This window comes from Ptychodera flava, chromosome 4 (genome assembly GCF_041260155.1).
Source record: "Ptychodera flava strain L36383 chromosome 4, AS_Pfla_20210202, whole genome shotgun sequence".
Taxonomy (NCBI): domain Eukaryota; kingdom Metazoa; phylum Hemichordata; class Enteropneusta; family Ptychoderidae; genus Ptychodera; species Ptychodera flava.
In genome coordinates, this window is record NC_091931.1 from 40,609,224 (window position 1) to 40,622,778 (window position 13,555).

The following is a 13,555-nucleotide window of genomic DNA, read 5'->3' on the forward strand; positions in this document are numbered from 1 at the left end:
GCACTTTCTCGAACTTCCGTGTTTATATCACCGTTCACCCCGAAGGACATAGATTCTGTTGCGTATTGCAATTCATTATTATAACCTGAGATCGCCGGGCCCGAAAGAATGACCATCTCAGACGGCAAGAGAAGTAAATTGGGCGAAACTGCCATATCAAGTTTCACACCAGTATTCATTATTGTGTCTTGATATCGCCTATAACTGATAACTTTGTCTGTATTACGAATTTCATCTTCGAGGAGAACGCCGAATTCTTTTCTTACTTGCTCTGCACTGCCAGTATCGCCCACAATGGTACTGCGAATATTCGCTTGTGCGCCGAGTATGCAATATACGTAGGCTTCAAGGCTTTCATTGAGGCGGGCTAGGCCAGCCTTTGTCAATCCCGAGTCTCCTGTCAGAGGAATGAAACTATTGTATTGTCCCTCCGATCCATCATTTCGAAAGAAATAGTAGTGTGGTCGGTCTTTGTCGGACAGTACATGTTTTTTCTTTCCAAAAATTGTATGTGTATAGAAAACGCCTCCGTCGGCGGAGAGGAAAAAGTCATGACCATTGTATATCGCTTTTGGCTGTCTAACGGGCCCACGATTAGTGTAATATTCATATCCATAACCAAGACCTGAGTTTTGACCTTTTCGATATCGAAAGTCGGACTTCGTTGGACTTATATTTCCAAATTCTGTACATAGAAGTTCATATTGGACGAGATTGTACGGATTGTCGCCCGCTTTGAAGGTGGGGGTATCGTCTGGAAGTGCAACGCCCATTTCGTGAAGGATCCTACGTATTGTAAAATATACATGGAAACGGCAGAATGATCGTATTTGCGGAGGAAATTTCTTATCAAAGAGATGGGCGAATGATATACCACAACCAGTAGTGCTACACCATACAGCGAAATTCAGTTGCTGGTCCCAGTATTTCATCTTTGGGCTGCCCAGCCAGACATTACTTTCTTTCGCTGATCGATGAGTGATTACGTTATCTTTGAACACATCCCTTGGATGAAAAGTAAATTTTTCTGTCGGCGTTACATATATTTCTAAGTCCATGAGAATAGGTTTTATTCCTCCATTCGGTTTGGAAGGAATATCAGCATGCTGTACTGTCGGTACGCTCGTCTTATTCAATTGAAAAGCAACTGGGAATAGGTCTGTACTCATTATTCGTGTTTCTATATACATATAGATTTAAATGGAGGAGAATTTTCCCGGAATCCCTGTCGGAACGATTTCGTTAGGGGTACTAACATTCCAGACTATGTTAATACTTTATTTCGGATTCAGGTTTAAACGAATTTTTTATTTTTTACTAAGAATAGATAACATACTGCAAACAATGGAGAATTTAATAAAGTCATCGGCAGCGGCAAATATGACAGCGCCCTATCTGAACGGTTCTGAAGGACCAACCGCAGCGTCGGACGCTCGATCCATAATAGAGACTAAACGTGAAAAAATACTCTGTGTCATCGCAAGTGGTCAAAGTAAGTTATTTTTTGGTAAGGAGATTTCAGTTGCTGACGTAGAAAAATGGAGAGATGAAACGGTGGATAAAGCCTTCAAAATGTACGAAGCGAAATACAGTTCTCTTATAAGTGATACCATCACTCAAAGTTTCATAGATCTAGGAGCCCGTGCAATCAGTCAGGTAGTTCCAATCGATGATCGAGATAACTATGCCACTGATCTTAAAAAGGATTTTATACTAAACAGTGAAATAAAACGATTATCAGGACGGATAGCTTACACGTGGGGGCCCATGATTGCTCTAATTTCCACCGGTTTAATTACGGGTAAACATTTAAATTTTAAAAAAATCGGGTTTAATATAGTACCTGAAATAAATGGATTCAACTTCGCAAACGGTTCCGACTCAGCAAACGGAAACGACCCCCACACCGCAAACGGAAACGACGACTCTGCCACCGACACAGCGCAACATAGAGAAAATTACGTTACCGACGAAGCATCCAGGGAGAGTTGCTTCGGGCAACAAATTAGTGGAATGGAACAGGAAAAACAGGTGGAAGAAACGCCAAGCAATGGAGGGGGGGAGTGATGCGGTAGCGAGTCCCTTTCGAGACCCCTGTCGGAACGGTTCCGGGGGGAGGGTACCGCCACAACAGTGTGATAGCTCACGCGATAATAAATGGTATAATAAATGTTATCTTGTTTTAGGAATTGTGGGAGTTTCATTGACTGCATTAGGGCTATATTGGGGGCGTGCTCGGCATTATTGTTCCGTCCGGAAAGATCCTCCACAGAAAGCGAAAAAAACAGAGCACGTAGCAGCTCCATCCGGAACAGTTCCGAGGGGAGGGGAGGGGGAGGTTTCCAGCTCCTCTACATTGCATGAGATGGAGTAATACATAATTTTATTTATTATGACTAATGTTAAACCTGTTAAAAATATCCATAGCTAATCTCCAACTCCCCCATATTTTTTATTTTTATTTTTCTATTTTATATACTAGTCAGCAATCATGGATACTAAAACAGTTGTAAACACAATGTACGATGGTATTGTAATCGCAGGACTTGCGATGGGATATCTAATGATCTCCAGCAAATTTCTAAAAATTGATATGGGCGATCCAAGTCGTCCAAATTTGACTCGATTGGCAAAATTAGGCGGTGCGACTGCTGCCGCGGTTGCAACCAAAGATCTCCTTGAACAGAAAAATATTATTCCTGCAGAACCTTATACTTTGTAATAATATACAACCATGGCTTCAGCTATAGGAATGACAGTTCTTGGTGCTGTATTAAATGCAACGGCATTCACAGGAGGAAATATTATCGGACAAAAGCTTTCTGGGAATGGTGCCTTATGAAATTTCAGCCTTCCCGACAAGATTTTCGGGAGCTCTCCCGAAAAGGTCCCGCAAAGGTCCAGGAGCTCTCCCGGACCATCTTTCCGGGAGAGCGGAGCATTGCTAACCAAATTAGGTTTGCTGGACCCCTCCAGGAAAGATTAATGTCGCTCTGCAGGGTAGACTAGCTTTCGCTCTGCCGGGCAGGTTTGCTGCCGCTCTGCCGGGCTGGTTTAGCTGCCGCTCTGCCGGGCTGGTTTAGCTGCCGGGCTGGTTTAGCTGCCGCTCTGCCGGGCTGGTTTAGCTGCCGCTCTGCCGGGCTGCTTAGCTGCCCCTCTGCCGGGCAGATCTGCTATCTGCTACTCCTCTGCTTTTCCAAAATTAACCTGCCATCCGAATCCTGAATGACAGTTACTCAAACAACCTGAAACACATCGCCTTCGGTATTTTCCACACCTTATTTAACAAATATTGTTTAGCTTACCTGTTAAACTCAGTCAATCATTCCGCAATTATAATAACGACTGCAAGGGCTAAAAATTTGGGAGAAAAAATTTTAGTCCACCCAGTTATTTAACGTCAATGAACATTATCAACAGTAATGTTGAAACAAGAAAAGTGTTCATAGTCCATAACTACAGATTTTCGCGTCCGTGGGCAGCTCTTTTGCAGGACTTGCATTTGTCTGTGATAGCCTTAGTTATAGCAGAACTGGTCATCTTCAGATTGTCATATGCATATGCTGCAAAGACAAATGAAATAAATTCAAGTTAGAAAGTTCTCAAGCCTCTGACAAAAAAAATTTATGTTAGGAGATGCATATGCAAGTTGAATCCTTAACATGGCTGAAAAACATTGACTCATTCAACAGCCATCAAACAATTATGTATGTGTGAAATTTGTTTGTCGTTAGAAAATTATGAAAATGCACTCTCAAATTGTGAACGACCATGTGTGATTTGTATTACTAGTCTAGTACCTATCTGTCCATGTTGTAATTTTGCTTTAAACTAGGATATCCATAAATTCAGAATCAATGGCATGAAACAACATTTAATTTACCCATAATGTAGCATGCAGGAAAAGCATGTATAATTTTCTCTTTACTTTGCAATAAGATGTGCAGTTTTTCATGTTCAGAATAAAACACAAATCTGACAACAAAACTTGACATGATAGTATATTTGATTTTACATTTCCAAACATTTTTTACTTAATTTAAAACTTTATTAGTCCACAATGTTAAGACTAGCAAAGGACTGAGTGAAGTTAATGTTCACTGCTACAATTCAGTTAATATTGTAGATAGTTTACAATGTGACATTAAATCGGTTTGAGTACACTTCATTGCGTATGTACTTCAACTTTCTCAAGCCAATTTTGAACATAAGTATTAGAAAAAAAGAGTCTTTGTATCAAGCCAAGCTATGAGTTGCAAAGACTCACTGAAAGTGCTATTCCTTTCGGAATCTTGGAATTGAACTTGACTTACCAATCAGTGCCTCAATAATGGGATGACCTCTGCTTTTGGTATAGTTTAAGTTGGCAAGATCTTCAGGTCTGAAAAAACCATCAATCAATTTCTTCAACAAGACGGAAGGTCCTTTCAAATTACATTTAGAATGGACTTCTGTCAACCATGAGGAATACACAGCGAGATCGTTGGCAAGTCTTTCATATCCGAATGGCAGTTCTTCGTTTTGTGCAACAAAAGTCTGTTGAGAAAAAATAAGATGAATACAATATTACATTTAGACTATTATTGGTAGAAGTCATGCATGCAGTTACATCATTTGATGTACACCATACTGTAAAAAAATATCAATTATGGATTCTTTAAAAAGGCAGTAGAGTTAGAAAATAGAAAATTAAACTTACATATGTTGCCTTTGGAATGTGAATCCCTCGTGATGGTATATACCATTTTTCATCTTCCTTGGGAAAAGATGATGATGCCTTATGCAACTGACCTTCACGTGCTTCAAGTTCACCTGAAATCATAAAAGATCAGTGAGTGAAATGTCTTATTTCTATTGAACAGTCATGTTGATCACATATTTGAGTTACGGTAACTGCAGTTAGGCATAATAGAGTGGTTCCAGTTACAAACCTGCCGTAATTCAAACAAATGGAAAATCAAGAGAGTTAGAGGACTTACAAAGTTGCCTCTATTTCACTTCATCTTACGAGGAAATTGATCACAGCTATTTACTACTTTGGACATCTAAAAAAAATACTGCACAGGAATAAAAAGAAATATAGACAAATATAAAACATTTCTGATGTACCTCACTCATTTCTGGAAAGCATGTTATCAGAACCACAATTATATTTTTAGATGAGCACCTACTACAAATATTCATTACTCCATGTTTGTGAGTACTAGTAAGATGTGTAAATGGGCTGTTAGTAGCAAAGAATGGTTGACTTAGCATATTTATGGAAGCATTACTGCGTGGATGTATAGGGAATGACACATATTGTTGCCACTTACTGAGCTTTGCCATTAAGTCATTATTGACTGATTTCATGTGATGCTGATTTCTTTCTAGCTGAAGTACTTTTGCTTGAAGAGCTTTATTTTCTCTCTCTTTTACATGGCATACAGCGCAATCATCTGCAAGCATTGCAAGGCAGGAGGAGGTGGTGTCGAATGAAACTGGGGGCTGAGATGTTTGACTTGCTTTAGAAGGGGATGGCTGCATGTGATTGAAATTATTGGGGAGTTGGCTGGATACTTCAGTAGATGAAGAGTCCATGTCAAAATACGTATATGAACTGTGCTCATGAGAATGTGATTTACTGGATGACTGGTCAGGCATACAGAAAGTATGAGATGAGTTTATATTGTCACTGTATGGAATGGTATGTGGTTTAGTGGCATGCTGGGAGGACTCATTGCTATCTAGGTCAAACTTCTGAGAATGGCCTCGGTTGGTATAGGTACTTTGAAAGGACTGATCACTATGGGAAAGGTGACCAGGGCCCGTTTTATTATGGGGATCATTACCATGACAAGATGATTGGCTATCAGGGGAAATGCTAATGACATGTGATTGATTTGATTGTTTGAATGAGTTTGAACGAGCACTGGGCTGGGAGGCAGGGGTAGCTGCTTCTTTAACTTGCATATCACATATATTACTAGGAGATGGGCTGGAAGCCACAATATGGGATATAGTGCTGTTAGGGGGAGTGTTATGTGAAGGCAAATCAGGGTCTTTTGTACTGGGTGTAGTGCAATTAGGAACTACAGTAACAGATTTATCATGAGGGATGACATCATGCCTTAGAGTTTTCTCTGCATCCATTCTGCCGAACAACAGTCTGGCTTGATGGTGTGTTGCCATTCTCTTTGCCTTTTCAGCCAATTGCTTCTGTTCCTTTGCAGCTTTAGCCTCTGTCATTCATACAGAAATAAATAAAAAAATAGGTGACTAAAGTTGTTTTGAGCCACAGAAACTTGCCTTGTCAAAAACTGTAACAGTTAAAAGGTACATGTATGGTCATGACATAGGTTATATACAACCCATATCCTGCACATATACCTGTATGTACATCAATCAATAAACAGCAATTTATCCATCAGCCCCCCCCCCCCCCAGTGCAGCAACAAATCAAAAATGACTAAGACACAAGAACTCTTGGAATAACAAGTTTTTGCCCTATTGTTTCTCCAAATCACTTTAGACAATCCTACCCAGTATACATTGAAGCAAAACTTTTTTGTACTCAAAAGATGTGTGGCATTATAATGGGACAGAATAATATAAGAAGAGCAACGGTCAATAGTTTACCTTTCTTACGCTCTTCTTCTTCTACAGTTAAATTACTCTTGGATGCATTTTGTTTGATTACTCTTTTTGTTGATTTTGTGCTTCCCCCAGTATTCTTCTTTTCCGCAAGCCTGACAGAAAAGAAATGAGAGACAAGTCATCACAGGTTGTCAATTAATCTTGACTTTTGGATAACATGCATTAACATTTTCCACTGAATAACTGTAATCATATAAACTTGTCCTTACCTCTTGGTCTTATTGGTAGCCTCTACACTTTTTTTATTATTCTTCTTCTTATTACTGGCCTCAACCTTTCTTGATTTCGTAGGGCTTACTGGAGAAATAACCGAAAGTTTCATTACATATATTTAATAGACATGTAAGATAAGCCTATTTCTACATGTCTTGCAAATGAGTGACTTTGCAGTAATGCATGAACAACACTCCCAGGAGCGTACACAAATTATGTCAAGTGCCTAGATAATGTGAAAAAATAAATAGTTATTTACATTGTGCATTTACAAATAAAAATTTGCATTCAATAAAGAAAGTACTTACCATCTCTTTCTGTGTCCTGTTCAAAGAAATCATCAAATGTCTTTTTCTTTGGTTTTCTTTTATCTGAAGCCATCCTATCTCGACACTTCCTTTTCCACATTGAGAACAAATCCTTTGCCAAGTCTGATAATTCATCTTCACTGGCACCTAAATATACATTAATATTACATGAATGCATTGAAAATAAAAATCAAAGTATGTGTACAACCTTACACATGGGCCTCTGTATGTAAATTTGGAAATTCTCAGTATTTTTTCGGTGGTTGACTACAACAGTACGTTTCTTATTATGCTCTGCATACACCACCATGGAATCCTGTTATGCGCATTGTACAGTTGGAAAATAAATTTTAGCCCAAATATATATATATATATATATATATATATAATATATATATATATATATATATATATATATATATATATATATATATATATATATATATATATATATTATAGACTCTGAAATACAAACCACATTACATTCTGCTTGCTTATTGCAGTATTATTTCATAGCATAAAACACCTCTTAGATATCCATTTTTATCTACTACCATGTAGGTAGTACTACCACGAGTTGGTCAGTGTAAAAGTTCTACTGCAAAGAAGACAGGCCAAATTACGTCATTGTTGATCCAATGAGATTGCATTCGTGCAAATGATAACGTTTTTGCAGAGATGTTTGTTGTTACTCTACTCCAATTAAGTTGCTTAACAAACTGTATCACAATCAATTACGAAGACTTTAGCGAACATAGATTGTAAAAACATAGAAACGTGATTTAAATACACTCACCTTGAGTAATGTAGATAGCATCATAGTGTTTTTTGTCGTATTCTGCTACTATCACATCGCCATATTTGAATTCGTGTGGATCGCCAGTTTTCTTCTTGAGTACATCATCCTCCGGAATAGTTCCAAACTGTTGGTCTTCCCAGAATACGCATAAGAATCCACTACCACGGTACTTTACAGTATCAAGCCGTTTTCTGACGTCTGGGTCATTGGCATCCAGTATCAAATCCATAGTTTATTGTTTACGAGTATAACTGGAACGGCGACCGTCACGTACGATGTATATGGTTCAGGCTTACCGCCAAAACTGCCAGAGCCTCATTCTCGTATGACTGCACACGGCACTAAGAAGTCAAATGCGCAAGCGCGGCGTTGTCTTCCAATGCTGATGAGATTGCGGAAGTTACACGGCAACGCCGGTTTTACAGTCAGAAGAGTTAATTTATCCGACTTATAGGTAACCTATTGCAGTTTCTGTGCACATAGCTTTTGCAACAATTTATGGTTACGATTGTATCTTGGAACTTCAAGCTGTTTTCTTGTGTTCGCTCGTCTTAGGGCCGGCCATTTCCATTGCCAGCCAACTTTGTGCACGCCGTGGCCGATCACCACCTCGATCACTACGAGGTAAGTACCAACGGAAATATTCCTCGTTTGTGTTCTTCCATGTGCGATTTTGTAATAATTACTAAGAAATATGTTATTAACAAACCAGAAAGTTCGTACGTTGGTAAGGGAATTGAATGTAAGCAAAGTTTTGCAGTTTGGCAGAGTTGTATAACCCGGAAGTGATGCCCATTGCACACAGCGTTCTTTGCCACATCGTATGCATGCATGCAGTTCAGTTCAGTAGGGATTGAATAAACTCCCATGTGCTGTTAAAACTAAGAATATTGTCTTCGCTTGTGAAACTTAATTTATTTGTATCATGGGGCTAATGATAGTATTACCTGAACGGTAACTGTTTTAAGGTAAAGTACGGTTGGAGACTGTCCAGATTTCTTGCTCATGTCGCAGATATTCAAATATTAGCTTGCAAGCAGCAACTATTTTAGAATTATCTGACCATACACCAAGATGAAATCGTTTTTCATGTTGTGAAATTCTCCACTCTCAAATTATCACAGTGAAATGCGATGTGATTTTAAACTAAAATTAAAATACATGTTCATGTTTTAAGCTTAGCATTTACTGTAAGGTAAAACCACATTTGCCTCATCCAGCAACAACATGTATTCACTACTTCCGTCATTATTATTCTACTCTTTATCATGTTACATTTACTTTGGCTGAGGTTATTTATGTATTTCTCCTTTTTTGTAGGGTGACCCTGATGGAGCAAAAACGTGTGAACAGTTTGGGTTATGTAAGACCAGCCAAGTACAAGAAACATGACTTCTTGCCAAGACTGCGGTTTGAAGCTATCAGTAATGTACATCCATTGACTGAAACTCTAATTGAGAATAGTCGGGATAGTTCAGCATTGTTGCACGAGTCAAATATTATTGAGAATGGAGTAGATGGTTTAGCTCATACAATACATGAGGAAAACACCATTTCGTCCAGGCAACAGACTTCCACCAGTTCCAGTAGTCATCATGGTGAATGTCAACATACTCCGATAGATACGTCTGCCGAATATATACCTACCACTACACATCCTAATGACAATAATCACACTATTGAGTGTGGCAATGATGCGAGTGTGTGGAATGATAGGAATAACCACTGTTTGGTGGAGCAAGATGGGAGCCAGCACAGGCAACAATATCAGTCAAACAAAGGACTACATGATGACTATGTCTCAATTTCTCACAGTTCCTTTGCATTTGAACAGGAAAATCACAGCAACAACATAGAATCCATGATGGAGACAGAGGATGAAAATAATTCATGTGATCAGAATGTTACTAATGGGCTTCATGACTGTGCCAATAACTATTTTGATAGCCCTGTCCATTGTGAAATTCAACAGAATGACAGTGACGATGATAATGAAAGTACCAGTAGCGGTGATGAACAGTTTGATAATGAGGGTGATGACAAACCACATGAAAGCAGTGACAAGCCAATTTATAGAGGACACACCATGTCGGTTTCAGTTAGTATGCTTCTGATTTTAATGTACACTGTGACACATTCTGTTAGTGGAACACAACTGCAAGACCTACTGACTCTGATAAGTTTACACTGCCTTGAACAACATCCAGGCTTGAAAAGTCTCTTTCATTTTAAAAAATATTTTTCAGAGCTGGAATCACCTTTAATTAAGCATTACTATTGTTCCCGCTGTCTAACTCCGGTCAAAAGCAATCAAACTATTTGCACCAATACTTTTTGCCTTTATGACTTAACTTCTTTAAAATCAAAATCATATTTTCTAGAAATTCCTATAGAGAGTCAACTGCAAAATTTATTCAGTCGTCAGTCCTTTGTCAAATTACTGAAACACAGATTTACTAGATTCAAAAAACAGGCCAGTGGTATTGAAGATATATATGATGGTGACTTGTACAAGAAACTCTCAGGCAGTGATGGTCCATTATCGAGTAAATATCCATTTAATTTGTCCTTTACCTGGAATACAGATGGTGTTCCCGTATTTAAAAGTTCTAAATATTCCATTTGGCCCATGTATTTAGCAATAAATGAATTACCCCCAAAAGTAAGAAGGTTGAAAGAAAATATCATTTTCTCTGGGTTATGGTTTGGTGAAAGTAAACCTGCCATGTTAAATTTCACAGCCCCTCTTCACCAAAGTCTTAAGCGTCTAGAATCTTCAGGTATTGAAGTCATTATTAATGATAAGGCTGTAAATGTTAAAGCTTTCCTTCTATGTGGAACTGCTGATCTCCCTGCCAAAAGCTTAGTCTTGAATTGTATACAATTCAATGGTCATTATGGATGTCCAAAATGTCTGCAGCCAGGAAAAACACACACTACTACCAAAAAGGGACATGTACATATCTTTCCATATGATACAGAAAATCCTCTTGGGGTTCTAAGGACAGCAGATGAGTCTTTTGAAAGTGCAATTCAAGCTGAGGCTACTGGACAGACTGTAAAGGGCATCAAAGGCCCTTCATTCTTAATGGCCTGTAAGTATTATGATTATGTGAAAAGTACATCTATTGACTACATGCATATGGCACTGATGGGTATCGCAAAACGTTTGCATACTTTATGGTTCTTCCACAATATTCTTCAGAAGAATATTCGCTGATTAAATTTCTTGATCTGATTGACGAACGTCTTCTAAAAATTAAACCACCTTCAATAATTACTCGCATTCCTAGAACAATCAGCAATCATTTCAAATATTGGAAGGCATCAGAAATGAGATCCTGGCTGTTCTTCTATTCTCTTCCTATTTTAGCTGACCTCCTTCCACCATTGTATCTGTATCACTATTCCAGCTTTGTCGAAGGCATTTTCCACCTCTGCAAAGACTCAATTGCCAGTGATGATATTGTTAAGAGTGAACGTTTACTGAGATATTTTGTTTACATGTTTGAAAGTCTATATGGACCACAGCATTACACTCTAAATTTGCATTCCCTTCTGCATTTGCCACAGTGTGTCCATGAACTTGGGCCACTATGGGCATATTCATGCTTTCCATTTGAAGACATGAATGGCAATCTACTCAAGCTGTTTCATGGCACACAACACGTGGATTTACAAATTGTTGGCGCCGTGAACATTATGCAAACTATCCCTAAAATGATTGAAGCAGTGTCAGGCCATACAGAATCAGTGTTTCTCAGAAAGATGTGTAGACATATATCTTTCATCAGCAATGCAAGGCAACATGATGAGTTGGTCAGACCTTTGGGCAGAGGATATTCAAAAACAGTTTCTGACACCATTTTGAATGGAGTTGTACATGTTCTTGGTTGGAGACCAAAAAAGATGCTTTTCTATAAACGAATGGCTGTCAATGGACAGACTGTACACTCATTAGAGTATTCAAGGGTTACTGTTAGAAATTCTTTCACCGTTAAATACTTCGATAATGTAAATAACCTGGTTCATTTTGGTGTTGTGTGCTTCTTTGGTGTACCACAATGCTGGTGTGGAGAACATCAGCGTTGTCAGTGCAGAGTGAGTTTAGCATTTATACAAAGACTAGAAAATATTGAAGAACCTCTAGATATTTATGCAAATACTGGAACAGAGAATTTTCTGAACATTTCTCTTGGTCATGTGCATCCTTGTAGAGGCATACAAACTAACCATGATGCTTTAGAAGTATTAAAGGCAGACCAAATTCTAGGTTTGTGTGTAAATGTTGTTGTAAAAGACATTTCCTATGTATGTGAATTTCCAAATACAGTAGAGTGTGATTAACTTGATGATTTACACTGTACATTACACATGTACAGTTCAGAAAGAATGTACTAAAAACGTGAATGGGTTAAAGACTGCCCCAGGCTTTTATAATGATGACCTTGTATTTAACTGTACATCATAAGTGTTAGCTTAGCATGTTCCTTTGGCAGATATTGAAAAATCATAAATTGTATCAATACCTTCGTTTTCACTGATTTCCTTCATCAAATGTACTGTCACTGGAGTAGTAATAATTCAGCTAATTTACTTAGAAATTCGCCTTTACAATGAGTGTATAGACACTGTACAAAAGTTTTTTGCTATATCCAGGAGAAACATTGTATGCATTATGAATCCATTAATTGGCAGAGTATTTGTTAAATAAATACTGACACTTGATTTCTTAAGGTTTATGTCTTTGTTTGGTTTTTTGTACACAATGATTATTCAGAAAACTGTAAAGCCCATGGAAAAATTTATCACGTATAATCAACATGGACACGTAGGACTTCTGCAGGCAGATTAGACTACATGTATATGTATCAACATAAAAGTGCTTGCAGCTATACTCCAACAAAGTTTGCATGTAATCTGAATGAGCCCAGCCATTTTTTTGTGCCGAGAAGCTGTTCCACTCCTGTAATATTTTCTGTAGATCTGCTTGACAGATTTGTTGTAGAATACTGGCAGCTACAATTTTAGTAAACCAATAATTTTCCTGCAGGGATGCCGCACCACTCAAGTCATTTGCTGTAGGTCTGCTGGACAGATTTGTTGTAAGATTGTCTGGTATTGTACAATTTTACTGAGTCAAAATTTTCTTGCAGAGATGCTGCACCAGTCAAGTCATTTGCTGTCGCTCTGCTGGACAGATTTGTAGCAAAGTGATCTGCCCGGCTAGCCGGGCAGATTCTGTGGGCCAGAAATCTGCCCCAAAACTCTGCAGCTTTAGACCGAGAACTTTCCTGTCGCTCTCCGGCAGCTATCCTGTCGCTCTCCGACCAAGACCCCATTTTTATAAGGGTGAGGCTCTTATTGAAGAGAAAATTAGACATGATAAAGCATTAGAAAAATTTGAACATGATCGCAACGTCTGGTCAGAAAAAAGATTATTACAGGCTGACTGGGAAAGAGAAAATCAAGCAAAGGACGCTCATGCTGCGGCAGAGTTAAGAGATACAGATGCAGAAATCCTAGAAGAAGCAGAAGCGGTGCAAAGCAACTCTACGTCAAGTCCAGTTCAATTCTCAGATTATTATCAGCCAAGTCA

At 38.5% G+C, this 13,555-nt stretch overlaps 2 protein-coding genes across 2 annotated transcripts; one reads left to right on the top strand and one right to left on the bottom strand.

Annotated features, from left to right (window-relative positions):
- Positions 1 to 3,456: 3,456 nt before the first annotated feature.
- LOC139132286 (uncharacterized) lies at positions 3,457 to 8,294 on the bottom strand. Its single transcript, XM_070698675.1, has 8 exons — positions 7,954 to 8,294; positions 7,158 to 7,304; positions 6,846 to 6,933; positions 6,619 to 6,728; positions 5,172 to 6,221; positions 4,700 to 4,812; positions 4,314 to 4,536; positions 3,457 to 3,563 (listed from the first exon to the last, which is right to left on the bottom strand). The coding sequence occupies exons 1-8, from the start codon at positions 8,183 to 8,185 to the stop codon at positions 3,457 to 3,459; spliced, it is 2,070 nt and encodes a 689-aa protein (XP_070554776.1). The 5' UTR covers positions 8,186 to 8,294.
- On the top strand, positions 8,265 to 12,692 carry LOC139131754 (uncharacterized). Its single transcript, XM_070697977.1, has 2 exons — positions 8,265 to 8,580; positions 9,277 to 12,692. The coding sequence occupies exon 2, from the start codon at positions 9,287 to 9,289 to the stop codon at positions 11,174 to 11,176; it is 1,890 nt and encodes a 629-aa protein (XP_070554078.1). The 5' UTR covers positions 8,265 to 8,580; positions 9,277 to 9,286; the 3' UTR covers positions 11,177 to 12,692.
- Positions 12,693 to 13,555: the final 863 nt, after the last annotated feature.

What these genes read in the sequence shown, in the direction of transcription:
- LOC139132286 (XM_070698675.1), bottom strand. Translation starts at nt 8,185, where the DNA reads ATGGATTTGATACTGGATGCCAATGACCCAGACGTCAGAAAACGGCTT. An exon ending in TGCTATCTACATTACTCAAG is followed by an intron (nt 7,305 to 7,953) that starts GTGAGTGTATTT and finishes ATGTATATTTAG; the next exon opens with GTGCCAGTGAAGATGAATTA. An exon ending in CATTATTGAGGCACTGATTG is followed by an intron (nt 3,564 to 4,313) that starts GTAAGTCAAGTT and finishes TTGTCTTTGCAG; the next exon opens with CATATGCATATGACAATCTG.
- LOC139131754 (XM_070697977.1), top strand. Translation starts at nt 9,287, where the DNA reads ATGGAGCAAAAACGTGTGAACAGTTTGGGTTATGTAAGACCAGCCAAG.